The sequence below is a fragment of the Megascapheus bottae genome, chromosome 12, assembly GCF_031878675.1.
Source record: "Megascapheus bottae isolate mThoBot1 chromosome 12, mThoBot2.hap1, whole genome shotgun sequence".
Taxonomy (NCBI): domain Eukaryota; kingdom Metazoa; phylum Chordata; class Mammalia; order Rodentia; family Geomyidae; genus Megascapheus; species Megascapheus bottae.
The window spans coordinates 42,954,059-42,975,243 of record NC_143520.1 but is presented as its reverse complement, the minus strand read 5'-3'; the positions used below and the strand labels follow the sequence as shown (position 1 = coordinate 42,975,243).

The following is a 21,185-nucleotide window of genomic DNA, read 5'->3' as shown; positions in this document are numbered from 1 at the left end:
TACCCAAGGGACAGCAAAGGAGATGAGAGATAACATAGTACATTAAGGAAAACAATCATTCGTTATATGGCTTTTGTTTCAATATCCTGGAGGTACTTTCAATTTGCTTCATACTGTATGGCCTTATGTATCAAGATTTTGCTCTATTGCAGATCTCTGCTAGTAGAGCCCAAGGTTTCTACTGATTCTAATGAGCTCTTCATCCCCTCTTTTCTCTATTCCTTAAGATCTCATTCTTTCATAATAAGCATGTCCTTCTCAGTAATTTTTACTATTTCCAAGAGTGACCTTGTTGCTAATTAAGATGGTTCAGCTGGAAAACTCAGTCATATCTTGACTTTCACATTTCCATATTTGCAAAAATAATATCCTTTCATGTAAAGTACTCTAGGAAGGCTAAAAAAATGAAGCAGTGCAAAACACAATCCTAATTATCTGTACACAGTTTCTATGCTCTGCTGGTTAACAATGTCCTTTTCTTCTCCTTCCTATTTCTTTGTTGTATATTTCACTACTTAAATTTCCTTACAGCAGAGTAAATGGCAAATTATAACAACTACCTGTTACCTACATGAACTGCTCTGCTCCTGTATTTCCCTACTAGGCCTTCCTCCTAGGGCTGTTTTCTGGAATCATCTGGAAGGTGTTGACTTCAGCATCCCCTTTCCCTTCTTCTCCAGTAACAAACTGTAATTGATCTTATTGGAGAATATTGGAATATATTTCCCATATGCACCTCCTAACAAAATTTGGGCCAATCACATAGAAGACACAGGCTATTTTCTTGAGTTTACAGGATGTCTCCAAGCAAAGTGCTTCGCTTCTGCCTTCCTGTCTAGACCAAAAAAAGTGAAGTCTCTAGCTACTCTGCAACCCAAGTTATTTATTAAGTACATGTAGGCAGAAAAATAAGTCAAGTCTGGTCTTGATGATGTCATGAGAAAATACTCTCCATGAGAGGAACTTAAAATTCAATATTGTTTTGAGTTTCTTCCATTGTGAAACAAAAATAATTACTAATGTGATTTAAAAGGACAATTTTTTTCAGGAATCAGGCAACTTGTGAAGACTCCTCAGATCAACCAAGTAGGAGAACTGTAGTTATTTCAAACAATTTAGACATTTCATTCCCAATTCAGTAACTATTTTATGAGAGGGTACCTAATGTTCTTCAAGTTATGAGCTGTAAGATAGCCAATATAGGTCTGGTATTTTCTCCACATGACTGTTCATCATTTCTATATCTCAGATTTCTTTTTCATTTACAGATTTTAAATCATTTGACAAGCTGGGCACTGAGGCTGATGTCTGTAATCCTAGTTAGTCAGGTGGCTGAGATCTGAAGACTGGTTGATAGCCAGTCCAGGTAGAAAAGTATGTGAGACCCTTATTTCCAATTTACCACTAAAAAGACAGAAATTGAGGTATGCTTTAAGTGGTAGAGCACCAGCCTAAAATAAAAGTAACATCATTTGCAAAGAAATAGATGGCCCTATGGCCAGGAGTTTGGCCTAGTGGTTAAAGTGCTTGGCTAGCATGCATGAAGACCCAGGTTCGATTCCTCGGTACCACATACATAGAAAAAAGCCGGAAGTGGTGCTAAGGCTCAAGTGGTAGAGCTCTAGCCTTGAGAAAGTCCAAGGACAGTGCTCAGGCCCTGAACTCAAGCCCAGGACTGGCAAAAAAAAAAAAAAAAGAAATAGATGGCCCTGGAAAAAACAGTAAATGAAATGTCAGGCCTACAGAGGCAAAGGATGCATGGATTGTAGATACAATTTACAAATATACATGAAAACACACACACACACACACACACACACACACACATATATAAACATATAAAACATATTAAGCAAAGTATGGCTGATGTAACTACTTAGGAAAAAAATAACTCATCGGAGGAAAACAAAATCATAACATTCAATGTACATCCTGTGAAACTAGAAAATTAGGGAAATTGAGGAAAAGGGTGAGTTGAGAGGAATGAGAAAAAATGATGAATGGTGTGATACTGATTATGATGCATTGTACTTATTAACTGACATCTTAAGTGATAATCCTTTTGTAACACTACTTATAGATAATTTAAAAAATAACAAACAGGAGGCCAGGAGTTTGGCCTATTGGTAAGAGTGCTTGCCTAGCATGCATGAAGACCCAGGTTTGATTACTTGGTACCACATACATAGAAAAAGCCAGAAGTGGTGCTGTGGCTCAAGTATTAGAGCTCTAGCTTTGAGAAAGCCCAAAGATAGTGCTCAGGCCCTGAGCTTTGAACGCTGACTCTGTCAAAAAAACAAAAACAAAAACAAAAACAAAAACAAAACAAAACAAAACAAAAACAACCCAGAAACCAGAAACCAGAAGCCAAGTGAGAGACTTAGGTCTTGGAGTTCTCTGTCCCAAAATAAAATAAAAACAAAAGCAAATCCACTTGACAATGGATCATCCATTCAACTTCACCATAACCTTGAAGCTATACATTCACATAACTATGGTTGATAAAATTCAGGGGAGCAACTGCTTTCCCAAATTAGATGATATTAGGTAGCTAAGGGTATTCTGAAGCTAGCATATAAATTGAAAACATTCTCTGGTATTAAAGGTCAGTCTGGATATTAAAATAGAATAGGTATAAGTTAATGGTAAGCTTTCATGTCTTCATTCATTCAGTACAAGGTTTCTACATATCTGCTTGCATAGCTGGATGCTTGGGGTAAAATGATGTATGTGAACTGCTATCTGGTATTAGAGTCACATTTGTAATCACAGTGATATTCACACTATCACCATGTAAATAAGTCTCACCAAAGGTATATGGCACATACCCATCTTCCTTTTCTCTATGACAAACTTATTTTTGGTGATGCTTATATGATATCTTGGTTCCCTTTAACAGGACTACGAAACAGATCATAGTGAGAACATTTGCATGGAACTTAATTGTTTCTTGACTCAGTATTGATAAAATAGCATATCATTAATGACAGCTGGCAACCAGTAGGTCTCCAAGAAAATTAAAACACAGGCTGTTATCAATTTAGTTGGAAGATATTCATACCACAAGCAGTCAGGGCCACGATCACATCATCCACAATTCACATTATCTACTGCATGCACAAGGGTTTTGTTTTTCTATCACAAGACTTTCAAAATTCATCTCTTTGATACTAAATTAAAAAGAAAAAAAAACATTTCACTGAAACCAACTGTGGTTTTAGAGAATTTTTTTCATTTTTAAATTTAAAAAGTTTTTTTTATTATTATAATAAAGGTGATACACAAAGGGATTCCAAGTATATAAGTCAGGTAATGAGTACATTTCTTTTTGGACAATGTTACCCCTCTTTTTGTTCTCTTCCAGATTAAAAAATATTTTTAAGAATTTTGTTTAAGAAGCAAACTCAAGGGTGGTTATTTAAGTATATACACATGCATTAACTGAAACACTGTAGATTCAGGGGAGAATTTAAACAGTGTAATTCCTTAAAAAGGCAAAAATCAAAGTTCAGAAACAGCAACAAAATACACCAGGAAGGGGGCATTTCATAAGGGTGGTACCAAGGGGAAGGGAGTAGATGAAAGAAGTGAAGAAGTAGAGGAGAATGAAGTAAAAGAAAATACAGTATATAGCCTACAAATTTAAGAAAATTAGGTAACAGGTGGGTAAGAACACTGGAGAGTGTGACATTGATCAAGATGTACTATGTTCACAAACTGCTTTACTGAATGAAAATTCCTTTGTACAGCTACTCACGGATAATAAAGCAGCTAACATACATCATTTTAAAACAAATCTAAATATGGCCTGTGAGTTTGACCTACTGGTAGAGTGCTTGCCTAGCATACACAAAGACCCGGGGTTCGATTCCTTGGTACCACATACATAGAAAAAAGCCAGAAGTGGTGCTGAAGCTCAAGTGGTAGAGCTCTAGCCTTGAGAAAGTCCAAGGACAGTGCTCAGGCCCCTGAGCTCAAGTCTAGGACCACCAAAAAAGAAAAAAAAAAAGGAAAGAAATCTAAATTAAAAAAACCTAATAATTCCCTTAGACTTAGCCTTTACCATCTTTAACTGGTGCTTTATTTTCCCCTTGACCCTTTATTTATACTTAATCACAGGAGTGATAAATGGCTTTTGAGCCCACACAAATTGACCAATATTCATACTGTGAAAGTCTTTTAGTTTTTAAACATTCCTTCCAATTTATAAATAGCTGAAAAATCAAAGTCAAACCATACATCACCTGTTTTATTGCTGGCAAATAAAACAAAACAGTAGAATTGAAATATACATGTGGGTTAAATCAGAAACAATGTACCAAAGTTAATTCATACTATAAATAATTTACTTATTTTTCACATCTCCAACGTTGGATTTGATTTACATGCTCATAAAACTATCGAATATCAATATTTTCTTTGTTTGCGCCAAAACCAGACCTTCACTTAAACCATTCCGCATACCACTGGTCCCATAAAAGAGCTCTAGTCATGATTTAATGGGAGACATAAAGTAATATCCTAACTGTAACAGCCCACAAGAGAAAATATGGTATATCTTTGCAATCCAAGTAGTTGCCCTATAGGCTTAGAGACTCTATAGTGGACATAGTTCCTTCTGGCATGTACTTTGGACAATTGCTTTGCTCTACCTGAAAATTGAAGGAAGATACAACAATATATTATGTTTGTAGTTACTGACATGGGGGGAGGCTCTAGTACCCAGAGGACTCACAAGTTCTTTGCAGAAGAGCAGACAGGTTGTACAAATGCTTATCTCCCCCTCACCTACCTTATCAAGAGAATTTCCTCAGTTTTGTTGTTGCTGTTATCCAGCTAAGCACCCCAGATACGTCAATGCATCTGTTGTTTGGAACTTTGTGTCTGTAACCTCTACTAGGCTCACGTGATGCCTGAAATAGGTCTCAGTTCATAACGCTTCAGCAATGTGCCTTTGGGTTGCAAATAATCACATACCAGAAGACTGAAACTAATGAGAATGAATAACTTCAATGCCACCTTCCATCTCCCTCTCCAAAGATGGGAAAAATAGTAGCTGAGCTGGGCCACAGGGATGTGGAACACTGGGAGCAGAGCTAACAGCCTTATGCTCTATGCTTGAATTCCAGTCTCCCTCTGGCTCTCTGAGGTGACCCCTCCACTCTCCCTGCTAGGAGATGGAGGGGGGCTACAGGTGAGGCAGACACCAATGATGCCTGAGTACCTCTCCCTTCCTTGTCCAGGGACAATTGTATCAGGCAACCAGCTGATTTCTATATATGAGAGAGTTTTATTTTTCTTCTGCCTGCACCAGGCATCCAGGGTTCCCTGGAAGGTGCAGAGAGGGAAGAGAAGGTAGGGCTACTGAGGTCCTTATTATTTGAATGCCAAAAACCCAGAGGCTGAGTGAGTAGTCACATAAGATGAATTCCCACCATGTTAAGAACACAGCCCAAGGCTCCCTCAGAGGGTGAGGATTAGAAAGAAACAAGTGAATCATTCACTGTGAGTGAGGAACTCAAGATGAGTAGGGGACTCAAAAGGCAGCATGCGTCTTCCCTGCTGTCTTATTTTCACCTTCTGATGTGTTATTTCACCATGCAAAGTAACTCTCATGTCAGAAAGCAACTTAAAATCTTGTTAAGAACCAAGTGCATTCACACATGTGCTGTGCAGGAATTTCGGATGCTCTGAGACAGCTGAGGGAAAATGGGAAGAATATGGGAACAGAGTCACAACATGATGTGGTTCAAGGCCAGGAGTTTGGCCTAGTGATAGAGTGCTTGCCTAGCATGCATGAAGATCCAGATTCGACTCCTCTGTACCACATACATAGAAAACGTTGGAAGTCATGCGGTGCCTCAAGTGATAGAGCTCTAACTTTGAGAAATCCCAAGGAGTTCAGGCCCCAGAACTGGCAAAAAAAAAATGATGTGGTTCAAACACTGCCTGTGTTTCCTGACATATACATGGCAATGGAGGAACAACCTGCCTTTCTTCATCCTACCCTCAAGTTGTCAGAAGTTCATGGGATAGATATAATTAGAGAAGATATCCAGGATAGGGCTTCATGTAAAGTGATCACTTCACCAGTGTTAATTGTGGATCATGTTGAGGATGAATACGAGAGAGTAGAATAGATTTTTAGGCAGGCATCTGAAAAATAGTAAGTGATTTTATTAAGGAAGTGTGTGTGAGACTACAAAATACACAATAATAGATGTTACTCAATATCTTCCTCCAGATAAAAGTGAGAAAGAAAGAAATCTGAAGTAATATGGCCCACATATAACAGGATGAGGATGGGTACTCAGCCTCCTGAGTAGCTAGGGTTACAGGCATGAGCCACTGCACCGAGCCCCAAGGTCTTTCCCATCCAAATTATTCTTTTAAGAGTGTCTCCTATTTTCCTATCTGATTTAACCTTTGAATTATCTTTAGGGTTAGAAGAAAATAAACGACTGTTCACTTTTGAGGAGATGACTGAAGAAATTAGTGTAAATATGTAGGTGGGATTTCAGGGGAGACTCATTTGAAAGTTAATTTCCTGATGCTACTCTCCATTCATTTCTTCCTTTAACCAATATCCATTCAGCACCTAGTATTCACCAAGAATCATGCTGGATCTGAGAGAAAGAATGGCAAATGAAATGCAGGGGTGGCATTTAGGTAGTCAGGGTCTGGGGCAGATAAGAAAGAGAGTACACTAGCTTCGTGATCCATTTTTAGGGAAGGCACTGGAACATATGAAAGCCATAGCAGGCCATTTTCTGCCTACAATGATGGAGACATTGACTTGCAGGGGTTATGTAGAGCTCAGAGGAGGGCAAGGCATTGAGACAAAGCAGTCTCAGCACTCAGCACTCAGGATATGAGAGCAATGAGAACGATTACCTACTTCTGCCCTCATTTGACCCAAACCTAAATGTCATTCATTCATGTATTTTTCCATTTCTAAATTATCTTGAGGGCCCTGTTTTATCTGTCCTTGTGCTCTGGAATATAGAAATTATCTCAATGATTCTACAGACTAAGTGGGCTTTGATAATGAAGAGGTTGTGTCAAATTCATACCAGGAACCATTAAGATTTCCTCTACACACCCCACATCCTGACCCAGGAGAGATTAGGAATGTCTACAGTGAGAACTTTTTGTTTTGTTTTTGTGGGTCATGGGGCTTTAACTCTGGGCCTGGGTGCTGTCCCTGAGCTATTCCGCTCAAGGCTACCACACTATCCTTGAGTCAAGCTCCATTTCCTATTTTCTAGAGGTTAAATGGAGATAAGAGGCTCAGGTCCTTTTGTGCCCAGGCTGGCTTTGAACCTTGATCTTCAGATCTCAGCCTCTTGAGTAGCTAGGGTTATAGGCGTGTGCCACCACACCTGGCCCCAGTGAGAACTTTTTATAGTCACTCTATATCTTTCTGATGCAGAGACAGCTGGGAACACTCTTTTAGAAACATTGAGAGTAGGTTTATTTGTTGGTTTATAGCTTTCTATTCAGAAAGAATCCCCAAACCTCCACAGGGGACTCACTAAAGTTTTTCTTTTTCTTTTCTTTTTTTTTTTTGCCAGTCATGGGGCTTAAACTGAGAGCCTGAACACTGTCCCTGGACTTTTTTCAAGGCTAGTACTTTACCACTTGAGCCTCAGCACCACTTTCAGCTTTTTTCTATGTATGTGGTACCAAGGAATCAAACCAGGGAAGCACTAGGTGCTAGGGAAGCACTCTACCACTAGGCCAAACTCTTGGCCTCTCAGTGCAACAATTCTTAACATTAGCTAAGTGAGCTAAGCATCATCAACTCTTAGGCTGTTTAAAAATATTAAAAGGCCATAGCTCTAAACCATACTAGAGCCTATCAGAATCTCTGGGCAGATAGTGTATATGTATAGGGATAGGCAGCATGTAGCAATTTAAAGCTTTGTGGCCAAAGCCAGTGTGTGCATAAGGGAAATCTCACACTTGTATCTAGGTTTTTTCCTGGAAGATGTACTCCTCAAGCCTGCTCCCTGTATCTGTCATGTCCCTGCTCCTCTACTCTCTGCTGATTGTCCTGGAAGTTCTCAGTAGAGTGAGATGTTCTGGAAGTCCTCAGTACAGTGTGATTGCTTTGTGAGTTTCATTTATCTTTTTACCATGTGGTAACTAGAGCTCCTCACTTCCTCTGGGCTAAGAGTAACATAAGATCCAGGGATTGCCTGAAGCTGACATCCAGGAAAGCTTCCAGTACAAACAACACTGAGTCAATGTCAGTGCAATGCAGTGGTTCTGCTCATTTTATACACATCATTATGCTTCTCTCTACATGAAAATACTTTGTCCAAAGGAGTAGTGGCCAAAGCAATAGGGCAAATCAACAATTCGATGCCTATAAGTAAACTGCCAGTTGTCAGACAGCTAGACCAAGAAACTCTGTTCAAAGATGAGAACTTCCAAAATCCCAAGGAATAACGAGATTAGCCCTTTGTTCTTTGTACTACAAGGCAAGGAAAGTAGGAGACAGGTTCAGGAAATATGATGGTGACACGTATGTGTACACTTCTGAGAGGCATGTATGTATGTGCACACGTATGTGACTTTGCACATTGTAACCAAGCCAGGATACTTGCAAGTGAGTGTGTATATTCATCTATCCACACTGGTTGCTACAACCTGAGCTAATGCCCTCTTTGAGTAGAAAACACAGAAGGAATAAGACTCCCGAATGTTTTCCCTAAATCTTCAACATGTTCTTTTTACCCAGAAAACAACTATCTGAGCAAAAGGGATAGAGGAACATTTGAAATTCATGTTTAATCACCTGAGTATGTTTTATGAAACAGACTAGCAAGGAAATAGCTTATATGAGACCTTACCTTGTTAGTTTGGCTAATTAGTGTAGAAAACCTTAAAAAGAATTTCCAGTCGGCATTAAACTACCCCTTTGAGAGCATTCCCTTAAAATGCAAAGAAATGGATTGTCTACCTCATGCAATTATTTTCAAAACAACTGGCATGTGTAATCAAGGGCCAGTACTCATGAATACAAAACATTAGTGTCGCACGGAGGTGGTTCTTTATGGCAAATCACCTTTCTAGCGAAGGCTAATTTTTTACAATTAGAGACACAGGGATTTTTCCCTCTAAAAATTCGGCCTTCCGTGGAAACTGTAGGAAGTGATGTTTGTGGGAGAAAATTTAGCATTTCACCAAACATGTTCTGATAAAAGCTGTACAATGCAGTCCTGGGGAATATAAGAAAACAGAGTGGTTCCCAATAAGAAATGCGGTATACAGCATTTTTTTATAGATGGGAAGAGATTATCTCTGACAGAACTGTGACAAGGAAGAAATTTCTGAGGTGTGAGCCACATGCATTTGATTTCTGAATACAAATAGTTTCATTTGAAATTTCAGTGCAAGAGGTTAACGTGAAACTATGTTGATCAATATACATCACCCAAGGGCATTATCTATTCCTTTAAATATCCTAAGATCTATGTGGTCTTTCTTGCCCTAGACTTTGATTGGACCAAGAGCCTGGAGAGAAGGGGTGAGGGCTGTTGAACTGTCTTTCCCATCTTGAATGTTTATGCTCTCTTTTAGGTCAACTCATTTTTTATGATTCTTTACCTTTGGGCAGTGTAAAGGTTGTTTTGGTCCTTTTAAGGCTTCACATGGAAGAATACTGCAAAAACTATTTTGTTGGAATAACCTACATATATGGCTTTATATACACACAACAACATGTATATTAAACAATTCAGGCATTGAATATTAAACATAATTTCTTTCCCAGGGATATCTTGAGAGTTCTCCAATGACATGGATGTACTAAGTACCAACTGATATGTGGTATGGGGATAGGGCTCTAAAAGCAGCAGTTATACCAGCTGGAGACTGGTGACACACAGCTTGCCAGACTCAGCCCAAGACTGTCATTCTGGGGCCGGGAGTTTGGCCTAGTGGTTAAAGTGCTTTCCTAGCACACATGAAGACCCGGGTTCAATTCCTCAGCACCACATGCATAGAAAAAAGCCAGAAATGGTGCTGAGGCTCAAGTGGTAGAGCTCTAGCCTTGAGAAAGTCCAAGGACAGTGCTCAGGCCCTGAGCTCAAGCCCAGGACTGGAAAAAAAAAAAAGACTGTCATTCTATGGGTACTGGGCATAGCCTGACAATTTGCATTCCTCAAAATCTGGTGTGAGGGATGTGGGGAGAGGGAATCTCATGGACCACCAGAAGATAAGAACTACCATTGCAGTTTGAAGGACCAAAAGAACAGAGTGCAGTTCAACTCATCCACTTCTGAGAAGGCATGTAAGTGGAGAGGGAAAGGAAAGGGTAAAATATACCAAGAGGAGTTCCTTGGGAAAAGGTTTCCCATGTTGTTACAGAGGGAAAAAAAAAGACTGAAGACATATTGGCAATTCCCACAGGTAAAGTAACAGAATAAGATTAAGTGTAGTTTTTCTTGTTTTTCTAAAATTTGTTCAGCTACACTCTAACAAATCTTAAACTGACTCTTCCAAAGAAGGCTTATTATGTTTTAGAGTGTTGGGCAGATGCCTAAGGAAGTTATTACATTTAAATAATGGCTCCAATCCAGACAAGTCCCCAGAGAACTTCTCAGTGATGTGAATGGGCAGTTGGGGCAGGTAGACACAACATGGAGGTTTGGCTCAATTCCTGATCACATAAGGGGCGTGGCTCATGGGGATACACCTTAGAGCTCCTCACACACTTCAATCTTCCTCTGCCTCCAAGAGATTGGCAAATGCCCAGCATCATCGCCCTCATCTCATCATTATCATCAGATAATATTTATTGAGTTTACTCATGCCTGTAGCCCTGGCTTCTTCCATTCAGCTCAAATTTTCTTCTTCACATTCTATCCTTTCTATGGCTTGTGCTCAATCTTTGAAACTTTCCCCCCTCTGACTGCCAACTGTGAACATCACCCCCGTTCATTCTATCAAGGATTTATTTTTTTCTGAAACAACATCCTATTTCAGATGCACTATGCGGATGTGGCTTTCCTCATTCATAGGCAAAGAGTGCACTTACCGCACAGGAAGAATTGATCGAACAGCAAAGAAGCATATTCCAACTGTGCTCCAAGAATATGGAACAATTATTAAAGAAATATATAGATTCCCGTATAAGCATCTAGAAAGAAAGGCAAGAGAAGGGCGGGTGGACTCACACACACACACACACACACACACACACACACACACACTCACATTGACTGATCTTTTGCAGTAAGACATGTGTTTACAACTTTCCTTAGGAAGAGAAAATGCTATGTTTTTGTGGAGACAGCTAGTGTGCATGTGTTACCATCAGAGTAAGAGAATGCTAAATGGCACAACCTCTTCATATGGGCCTCTCATCTACCTTACCTCATCAAGGCATCTTTCATACTGCTCTCTTTGATTTTCATTTTCTAGAGCCAACGCTGAATTCTCCGCCTGTAGCAAGATACACAAATAACACAAATAAATCAATGTAATATTGTGTTGTTTGACAACTCATTCAATACAGTTTCTAAATATATCTCCTCAGGATCCCAAATAATCTTTTAGAAGTACCTTTGACATGTTTTCTGTGAATACTATTATAAGTATTTCTAGAAGACTTCTGTCTTATCAACTTGCTCACAATAATATATAATAAATTTAAGAAACACAAAATTTGATATTCTGGAGAGGTAAAAAAAAATCAAATCATGGCTTGATGTGTGTTCCACAGAAAGATTAAAATATTAATCTCACCCTATGAAAATGTCAATGTAAGCAATAAGTTAATCCTACTTCTTTAAGACCTGTCACAGCCTCAATGCTGAATATTTGTTGAGGCCTCCAAAGGAATTTCAGGTAAAGTCATGAAAGTATAATTCTAAACACAAACTGAAATGTGCTATTTTTAGTGTTCATCAATGACTTAAGAAAACCTTTACCTAGAAAATACAAAGGAAATACCATCCAACAAAGCAGCTTATGAATATAATGCATTTTGGTTGTTACCCCTTTGACTATCCTTTCCCTTCTTTCATTTTTCTTAATTTTGTAGGATATGCACTGAATTACTGAAAATATTTCCCCTTTTCTTTCCATGTGTCCAGCCTGACCCCTTGATCTTACTTAATCTCTTCCAGGTACCTGTTTATGGAATTCTATTTTGTTGATCTTTAGTTCAGCCTTTCTCCTAAGAAAACTCCCATGAATCTACTGTATTCCAGTTAATAAGTTTATGTGCACTTACATATTACATACCTTCCCAAGTATTTACATCTATATCTGTATCTGTACTAATTTCAAGCTTTCATGTGAGAGAAAACATATGACCTTTGCCCCTTTGAACATAACACACCAAAGAGAAATCTAAGACTTGAATTATTTGGGATTTTTCTCTTCCTATGCTGCTACTTCTTCTAATTAGGGCTTTGATGCTCTTCAGTGGACACCTAATCAGATGTGGTTATTAGGCTACTTTTTTTGCAATAGTAAGGAGGGAGAAAAAGCATAGTAGATTTTTTTAAAAAAATGAGCAGGAAATGCTGGCATTACAACTATCCTTTGTAGCTGGTAATCTGGTTACAATGTGGCCAGCTTGAAAAGTACAAGTCATCTCACAAGTGTGACATTGATCAGCGTCTCCCCCCCTCCTTGCCCCTGCCTCATCCAGCACAGCCCTCTTGCCTCTACCTCTCTTTGGTGTTTGGAAGTAGCATTCTACCTCGGTGTGCACAGTACGGTATGTGTATGTTTTATATGGTGCAAAGCTTAACACTCTTCTACTCACATTTTTTATAATTTTTTATTTCAATGTATAGAGGGGTTACAGCTATATTCATCAGATAGAGGGTGCATTACTTCTCACACATTGATATCCCTTCTTATGTTTTTGTCCCCATTATCCTCCCCCCAACCCTTCCCTCATTTTTCCCCTCCTATTTCAAATAAACAAGTAAACATCTATATAATATACCTGGTAACAAAGTGGGATACTCTAACAATATGAGATTAACCAAAGGGCAACACAAGAGAAGGGAGAAAAAAACATAATACATAAAGAGTAACAGTCATTTATAATTAAGCTCTTGTTTCCATGTCCTGGAGGTCCATTAATTTGGCCTCATCCTATATGGCCTTATGTATCTAGGGTTTAAGCTATTGTAATTCTGCTAGGAGAGTTCTAAATGAGTACTAATTATTACAGATGAGGAAAACCATTGAGCTTAGGTTCCTTTGGGTCTGGCTTAATTCACTTAAAATGATTTTTTTCCAAGTCTTCCCATTTCTTACAAATGATACGATGTCATTCTTTCTGAGGGCAGCATAGAATTTCATTGTGTATAAATATCACATCTTGTTGATCCAGTCATCAACTGAGGGGAATCTGGGTTGGTTTCATATGGTCTCTATGGTAAATTTTAACTTACATTTTTAACCTTTCAATTTTCCTTTTTTCCTCCCCTGTATTTTACAGCACTATCAACTTAACTCAGGACTTCACTTCTGCTACTAGAGCCAAGTTTTTTTCCTTTAAGTTGAGTTTTTCAGATAGGGTCATGCTTGCTACCTTTCGTCTAGGCTAATCACAAACCACGACTTTCCTATCTCTTCCTCTGGAGTAGTGGGCAACTCCACACCCAGCTTGTCCCAGCTTCTGTGAGAGAAAGAGAGAGAGAGAGAGAGAGAGAGAGAGAGAGAGAGAGAGAGAGAGAGAGAGAGAGAGAGAGAGAGAGAGAGAGAGAGAGAGATAGAGAGAGAGAGATAGAGAGAGAGAGAGAGAGAGAGAGAGAGAGAGTGTGTGTGTGTGTGTGCTCATACTGGGAACTGAACTCATGACCTCAAGCTCTTGCTTCACTCTTCATTCACAGCTGGTACTCTACCACTTGTGCCACCATCTCCAGTTTGGGCTTTTTGCTAGTCAGTCAAAGTTTACAGGATTTCTTTGCCTGAGGTCAGTTTTGAACCTTAATTCTTAGGTTTGGCCTCTTGAGTAGTTATGATTTTAGACATAAGCACAGGTGCCCAGTTAGTCTGATTTTGAGACAGTATTGTTAACATTTGCCTACGCTGGCTTTGACCCACAATCCACATAACTTTACCTCCTAAGTATAGTTCAGCTTGTATTTGGAAATAAATACAAACTTACAATTTACGAGAACAACATAAAGAATTCCCATATGAATCTGCTCAGATTCACTTTCATTAATGTTCTGCCACATCTGCTATATTATTCTCTTTCGCCCTCTTTCCCTCCCTCTGTCTCTCTTTGGACCTTAAAAGCAGATATAGCTTCCTTTACTCCTGAATTTTTTTTGTTTTTGTTTTTGCCAATCCTGGGCCTTGAATTCAGGGCCTGAGCACTGTTCTTGGGCTTAGTAGGGCTCTACCACTTGAGCCCCAGCACCATTTCTGGCTTTTTCTATGTATATGTGGTACCGAGGAATTGAACCTGGGTCTTCGTGCATGCTAGGCAGGCACTCTACCACTAAGCTAAACTCCCGGCCCTACTCCTGAATTGTGAATTTATGAATAACAAAAGTATCAGCCTGCTTCCCAATCTCAGGAAATACACATTAATATAACACAATGAGCAGCCCTCACCCCCATTTGTCACTTATCCCTGTAATGCCTTTTGTGTGGTGAGTTTCTTTCAGGATTGTGATCCTAGGAACATTAGTGTATTGCATTCACTTGTCATTGTCACGCATCCAATACCCTTTAGTCTGAAATATTGCCTAGATCACTGATGTTCTTTTCTCCTTTCTATCCCTTGCAGAGTATATCTGCAACTTTCTTGTGCAGATGTGGTAGGAATATCACAGACTTCTTAGCATGTTGTGCCAGTCACATGAGCCTATGTGATCCACTTCTACAGGTTCTCACTCTACTGAATCTCTCTCCACTGCAACATTACTACTCTGACTTTTGCAATGAATGATTCATTTGGGGTGAAATATTTTGAAAGTAAGAAAAATATACTGTTGATCATAACTTCCAGTTACTTGTTATAGCAACCAATCATCAGTAACTTATTTGACTCAATGATTACTGCGGCTGCAGGTGGTAATTTCTAATTCCATTTTATCTCGAATACTCTCCCTCATTTGTATCGCATACATTCTAAAACCCACAGTGGGTCACTAAAACCCTGGATTGTACAAAAACATATATATATATATATATATATATATATAATCATGTGTCCTGTAAGAATGTTTTTGGTCACTGATAGGTTCCATATATGGCAATGGTCCTATGAAATTATATCACTGAGTAAGTCGCTGGCTAACTTTAGGTAATGTCATAACTGGATAACTTTATGATTGTATAATGGAAATGCCTAAGGATACATTTTCATAATATATTCCTATTATTCAGTTATGGATGATTATAGTTTATTTTTTCCTATGACATACTTACATATGATAGCATTAATCAAAAAAGAAGAGTAAGATATTAATAACAACAACTTCTACTAAATTTGGACAATTATAAAAATACACTGTAACAACATTGCCAGCTTTACTGCTCCTGTGACTTGGAATCATTTTTTTTATTTAAGTGAAATAAGAGCAACTTCCACCCAACCGCAATGAGACTCTGACAGTCTGACAACAGGCATAGAGCACACATGCATACATAGCATATGTGGATATACTTATCAAGGGAAGAATTCACATTTCCTTCAACATGGAAGGAGATCTTATCGTTTCTCTCAGAACAGAGTGCAATTTAAAACATACTAACTGCTTATATCTGGAAATTTCTGTTTACTATTTTTATAGCACAGGCTGAGCAGATAACTGATACTGAGGAAAGTGAAACCACAGATAAATGTAGAACAGTGCACACTTACATGTTTACACATTTCCTATATATTAGTATGTTTACATAGATTCTCACACTGGATATGTAGAGAATTAAATCATCATTATTATTATTTATGCTCAAGTTGTGCCAGTGGGTGGCAAGTTTCTTTAAAATACATCCTTTTTTTTAGCACAGACATTTCCTTGTCTTTGTCCCCAGGCCAGCCATGTACTCCTTGGCCCCACTTTCTATTAGTTGGGGAGTGATATTTGGAAACCACAATCCAGGTGTTCACATGTGTAGATTTTCTGAGGAGTTACTACTTCTAATTTCAGTAGAAAGATTTTTTCCCTCGATTTTCCATCTATCCCCTAGCCCTTCAAAAGTCTTATTCTTACTTATCTTCCCCTTCTTCCATGTCCTCTAAAATTATCCCTGGGCACATTTTCTGCAGTAGTTCTATAGTTATCTGGTATTTTTTCTACTTGATATTACTTGAAAGAAGCTAGAGTTTAAAATTCAAAAGGACAGGACTGTGTGGCAGATGCTGTCTATCATAGACATGTATGAGATGCTACCAGTGTTCTCTGGTTTTGATGGAGTTTTTGTTGTTGTTTTTGCTCTTGTTTTTGTGTGGGTCGTGTGGCTTCAATTTGGCCTGGGCTCTGTCTCTGAACTCTTCAGCTCAAGACTACTGCCCTAACCTTGAGCCAAGCCCCACTTCCCATTTTCTAGGGATTAACTGAAGAAAAGAGTCTCAGGGCCTTTTGTGCCCTGGCTGGCCTTGAACCTTGATCCTCAACTCTCAGCCTCCTGAGTATCTAAGATTACACTCAAGAGCCATCTCTCCCAGCTCTTGATGTTGGTTTTATGTGTTCTCCCTTGAGGATTATTTCCAACCTGCAGTTGGTACAATCAGTGAGTTCCTCCCCCAGCCGAGTTAGAAGGATGAGGCCTGGGTTCCAATTCCATTTTGCTGTAGAAAATGGCAAAGCCAGGATGCTCAACCATGCATGGATTGTTTAATGTTAGTGGCTTTATAATTCTTTAGTTAATGATTTTTTAGCTAACAAATGAAGGCAATAAAGCAACCTACAGTGACTTTCAGTTCATGTATTTTGATCCCCATGAATCACAAAAGAAGAATGTCAGAATTCCAAATTACTTCTTCTTTGGAGAGATGTACCTTTTTTGAGGTCTGAAGTTTTAGGAAGGCAACAACACACAGGATAATGGTAAGAGATAATCGAGAGAACTACAGTGCCAGTTTATATTGTTTTCACTTTAAATGATTTAGAAAAAAATGCGCAAGGAAATAAAGCTGAAAATGGGAATTTATAGGGATGTCTACATCTTGCTCATACCCATATCACGTTGCAATAACATGATGATCAATCCATTCAGATAATTACCATCATTACACCGTTTACATTACTTGCCTCACATTTACTGCTCTGACAATCTATTACAGCCAAGCAAATTAAATACCTAAAATGTGCTGGTGAACACAGAGTAGTCACATTTATAGTTACTGTGTTCAGTTGCTGGTAGCAATTTAACTGCTGTAATCCTGCTCTTCCCCAGGGGACAGTGAAGATATTAACAATCATGCCAGTGAAGCTAAAATAATCTTGGACTCATGATTCTCTTTAATCCATTTGCATTTATTAGAGATTTAGGATTAACCATCTTCTAACAGGAGACAACAGGTGAAAGAAAAGAAAACAGGAAAATCTCCTAATTAAGCGTGATTTAAAGAAGCAAGGAATATTTGTATAAAAAGAGATGGGAGAGGAAAAGGCAGAGAAATTGTAGGTATCACCACTGAGAATTATAGAAATTACAACACAAGTTGTTCTCTATTTTAAGTAAGAATGTTATTAAACCAGTATATCCAGGGGATGCAATTACAGCTTCAAGTGCACGTAACAATGCATCTTTGTGCTCAGCTGTGTCTACCTCAACCATCAAAAACTTCTGCTACACTTAGAATCTGACTTAGAGGATTTCCCACTCAACCTGGTTTTCCCATGGCTCCAAATTACAGTGATCTCATTTCTCCTTTAAAATGCTTATGGGTCCTTGTAAAATCAAGGAGCATCACAGAATAAATCTATATTGTTTGGATTTAATAGTACAAATGTATATATTTATATAGATAGATATAGATATAGATGGTTCTATATTTCTTATAGGTCCTGCTGAGTCAACAGATATTAGCAAAGCTTACAAATGAAGCTTCTAAGCCATTGTTCAACATTAATTATCCCAATATTTATCAAGTTTGAAATCTTTCTACACTATAAATTTGCATAACACATTCTTTTCCACCCACCAGTGGTAGAAATGTTCTATACAAAAATTCTTTTGCAGTGGGGCCAGAAGTTTGGCCTAGTGGTAGAGTGCTTGCCTAGCATGCACGAAGACCTGGGTTCAATTCCTCGGTACCACATACTTAGCAAAAAGCCACAGGTGGTGCTGTAGCTCAAATGGTAGAGCCCTAGTCTTGAAAAAATCCAGGGACAGTGCTCAGGCCCTGAGCCCAAGCCCAGGACTGGCAAAAGAAAAAAATTCTTTTGCAATTATAAAAAAATAAATAAATAAATTCATCTGTATTATCTATCCCTAGACATGCACTAGACTTTGTGTCTCTGCAGCTGTTCAGTACAGGATGTTTCTGGGGCCAACCCTTCTCCTTCCCTGGGGCTGTGTCATTGGTTCTTTTGCCATATCCTGGACCATACTTCAGTTTCCCATTGGCTTCCCTAAATTTCCTAAATTGGATCATAGCTGCATCTAGAAAACTTAAGTGGGGATACATGCCTAAAATTAAACAAAATATATACACCCAGAGAATGTTATAATAACAAGAAAATTTCCTTTATGACCCATCAAATCACTGTACAACTTATTTTATATTTATCTATTATGTGGATAGTTTTTAAATAAAACACTAGTATGACTCACATGCTGACTACTGGCAGAATTTGGTTTTATTTATTTTTACATTTTCGAATCCTGGGACTTGAACTCAGGGGCTGAGCACTGTCCCTAGGCTTTCTTAAGGCTAGCACTGTACCACTTGAGCCACAGCACCACTTCTAGCTTTGTCTTTGTATGTGGTACCAGGTAATCAAAGTCAGGGCTTCATGCCTGCTAGGCAAGCACTCTACCACTAGACCACACTCGGGCCCCTAGCAGTATTTTTAAAGCTTGCGTTTGCTATACTTCACATGGACAGACTTGAATTCTTTTATACTCATATAATTGTTACACATACTAATCACATCAAAAATGGCTAAAGGGGGACCGGAAGTTTGGCCTAGTGGTAGAGTGCTTGCCTAGCATGCACGAAGACCTGGGTTCAACTCCTTGGTACCACATACTTGGAAAGGGCCAGAAGTGGTGCTGAGGCTCAAATGGTAGAGTTCTAGCCTTGATAAAAATCTAAGGACAGTGTTCAGACCCTGAGCTCAAGCTCAGGACTGACAAAAAAAAAAAAAATGGCTAAAGGGCTAGAGTGTGGCTCCTGGGTTCAAACCCAAGTACCATCAAACAATAACATTTGGCTACAATGCTTTATGACTTATCTCCTTGAATCTAGACTTACCTTATTGACTTTGTTAGCCAACCAAATGAGGCTGAAGAATCATTCCTAGGACATCTATGGTTAGACTACAATCATCTCAGCATATATCTGAGCTTCTTAGAACATTTACTCTGGGGCCCTGAGCAACCACGTAAAGCTACAAACTATGCAGATAATACATAGAGTTTGAGATCTCTATGGCAAGAGGCCAGAAAGAACTGAGATACAGATGTGAGAGTGAAGAAGCCATGTTGGAAATGAATACTCCAGCCTCAGCTGAGACCATTTGGGTGGGAGATTAGCTATTAGGCTATGACCTTCCCATAATTCTGTCAAAATTATTCAATAAATAAAATGGTAATTGTTATGGTAGCTTCTTACACTGTAATATATGGATAAAAGCAAGCAAAATTAGGAGATGAGCTTCACCCACTTTAGAAGCCACAATGCAATAGGATTAGAACACTCTCTATTGTCCAAAATAACAATTAGCTTTGGATGAGGTAGGAAAGATGATAATTGAGAAGGTAACTTTAGGATCAGCTTACATAACAAGCACTCAAAACAACAATAGTTCAGTAAATAAAAATATTATTGCTGGGAAGAGAATAATAAGGAAATATTTTACATGTTCTAATGATCAGAAGTAAATTTTCTCGCAGGAATTCTGAGTCAGATTATTATAGCAAATTACGATGAAAACAAGTAATGTCACATACCAGCCAACATCCGCTGCAGAGAAAACTTAGGTTCAATGTTAATAAAAAGGAACAAAATTATAACAAGGAAATACAATGAGTATGAGTTGAATGGGGACAGATTGGAAAGAAAAAGAGGAAAGAAAGCAGATATCCTTTGAGGAAATGGAGGAAGGCTGTAAATTAGAATAAGTAAGAAGTTTGTTCCCCGTACCTTTTTCTACTGTATGAGTTGTCCATTCTCAGGATATCTGCTTTCTTTCAAACTTGTTGAAGGCTTACGGTTTGGTTCAAGTTGTATAGAAGGTGTCTAGCATGCACGAGATTCTGAGATCAACCCTAATTTTGTTTTGTTTTTGCCTGTTGAAAAACTTGCATCAACTCAGCAAAAGCTGACAGGATTAGGAAAAGGTGTTTTGCTACGACCATGGCTTGGCCCCAAAATTGGGGATATGTGCTTCTCTATGAAACCACCTGAATCTTACTTCCTATGGCAGTAGACTTAGACAACACATTTTACAACGATAGCGCCATCCTATCAATTTCAGCCTGTAGGCCAAGATCTTCAGTCAGGCTTCCAAACAAAGCATAGATTCTGCAAATAACTTCAGAGATACGGTAAGCCTGTTGTATGTTGACAATGTTGGAACATTGTCATCAAAAGAGCACATATGAATCCGTAGATTGAGCTAAGCTTTGAAAGCAAAAACTACCAGTCACTGGGGTGGACATGGAGCCCAGGGTTCTTTATCCTCATCAGCACACATCTGTGAGTTTCCTGGCTGACTTAGCTGATCGTGTCTGGCCATGTGTAGAGGCTGAAGGATGCTCCCATTGACTGAAGATCCATATTCTAAACAAAAGCAATGTCTAACACTGCTGAGTCTTCTTGAAGGCCAACTTTATCTTGTAAGAAAACTTCAAGAAATACTTACAAGCATTGCCTACACGTCAAAGGAATCAGCATGCATACCTAGATACATACAGACATGCCCTTCTGTTGTACTTGCTCCCAAATTCTACAAATATTGTGCCAGGCACAAGGCACTGGGGACATAAACTCAGATAAAGTGGAGCATTTTCTTAGC

General features: G+C 38.7%; 1 protein-coding gene across 3 annotated transcripts in view; it reads right to left on the bottom strand.

Annotated features, from left to right (window-relative positions):
- Nucleotides 1-21,185, bottom strand: part of Nckap5 (NCK associated protein 5) — an 864,637-nt gene that overhangs the window by 196,574 nt on the left and 646,878 nt on the right. For all 3 annotated transcript variants that reach the window (XM_090342913.1, XM_090342914.1, XM_090342915.1), the window contains one exon: nt 11,386-11,454. In XM_090342913.1, the coding sequence (XP_090199039.1) occupies nt 11,386-11,454 (69 nt within the window). The remainder of the gene's footprint in view (nt 1-11,385; nt 11,455-21,185) is intronic.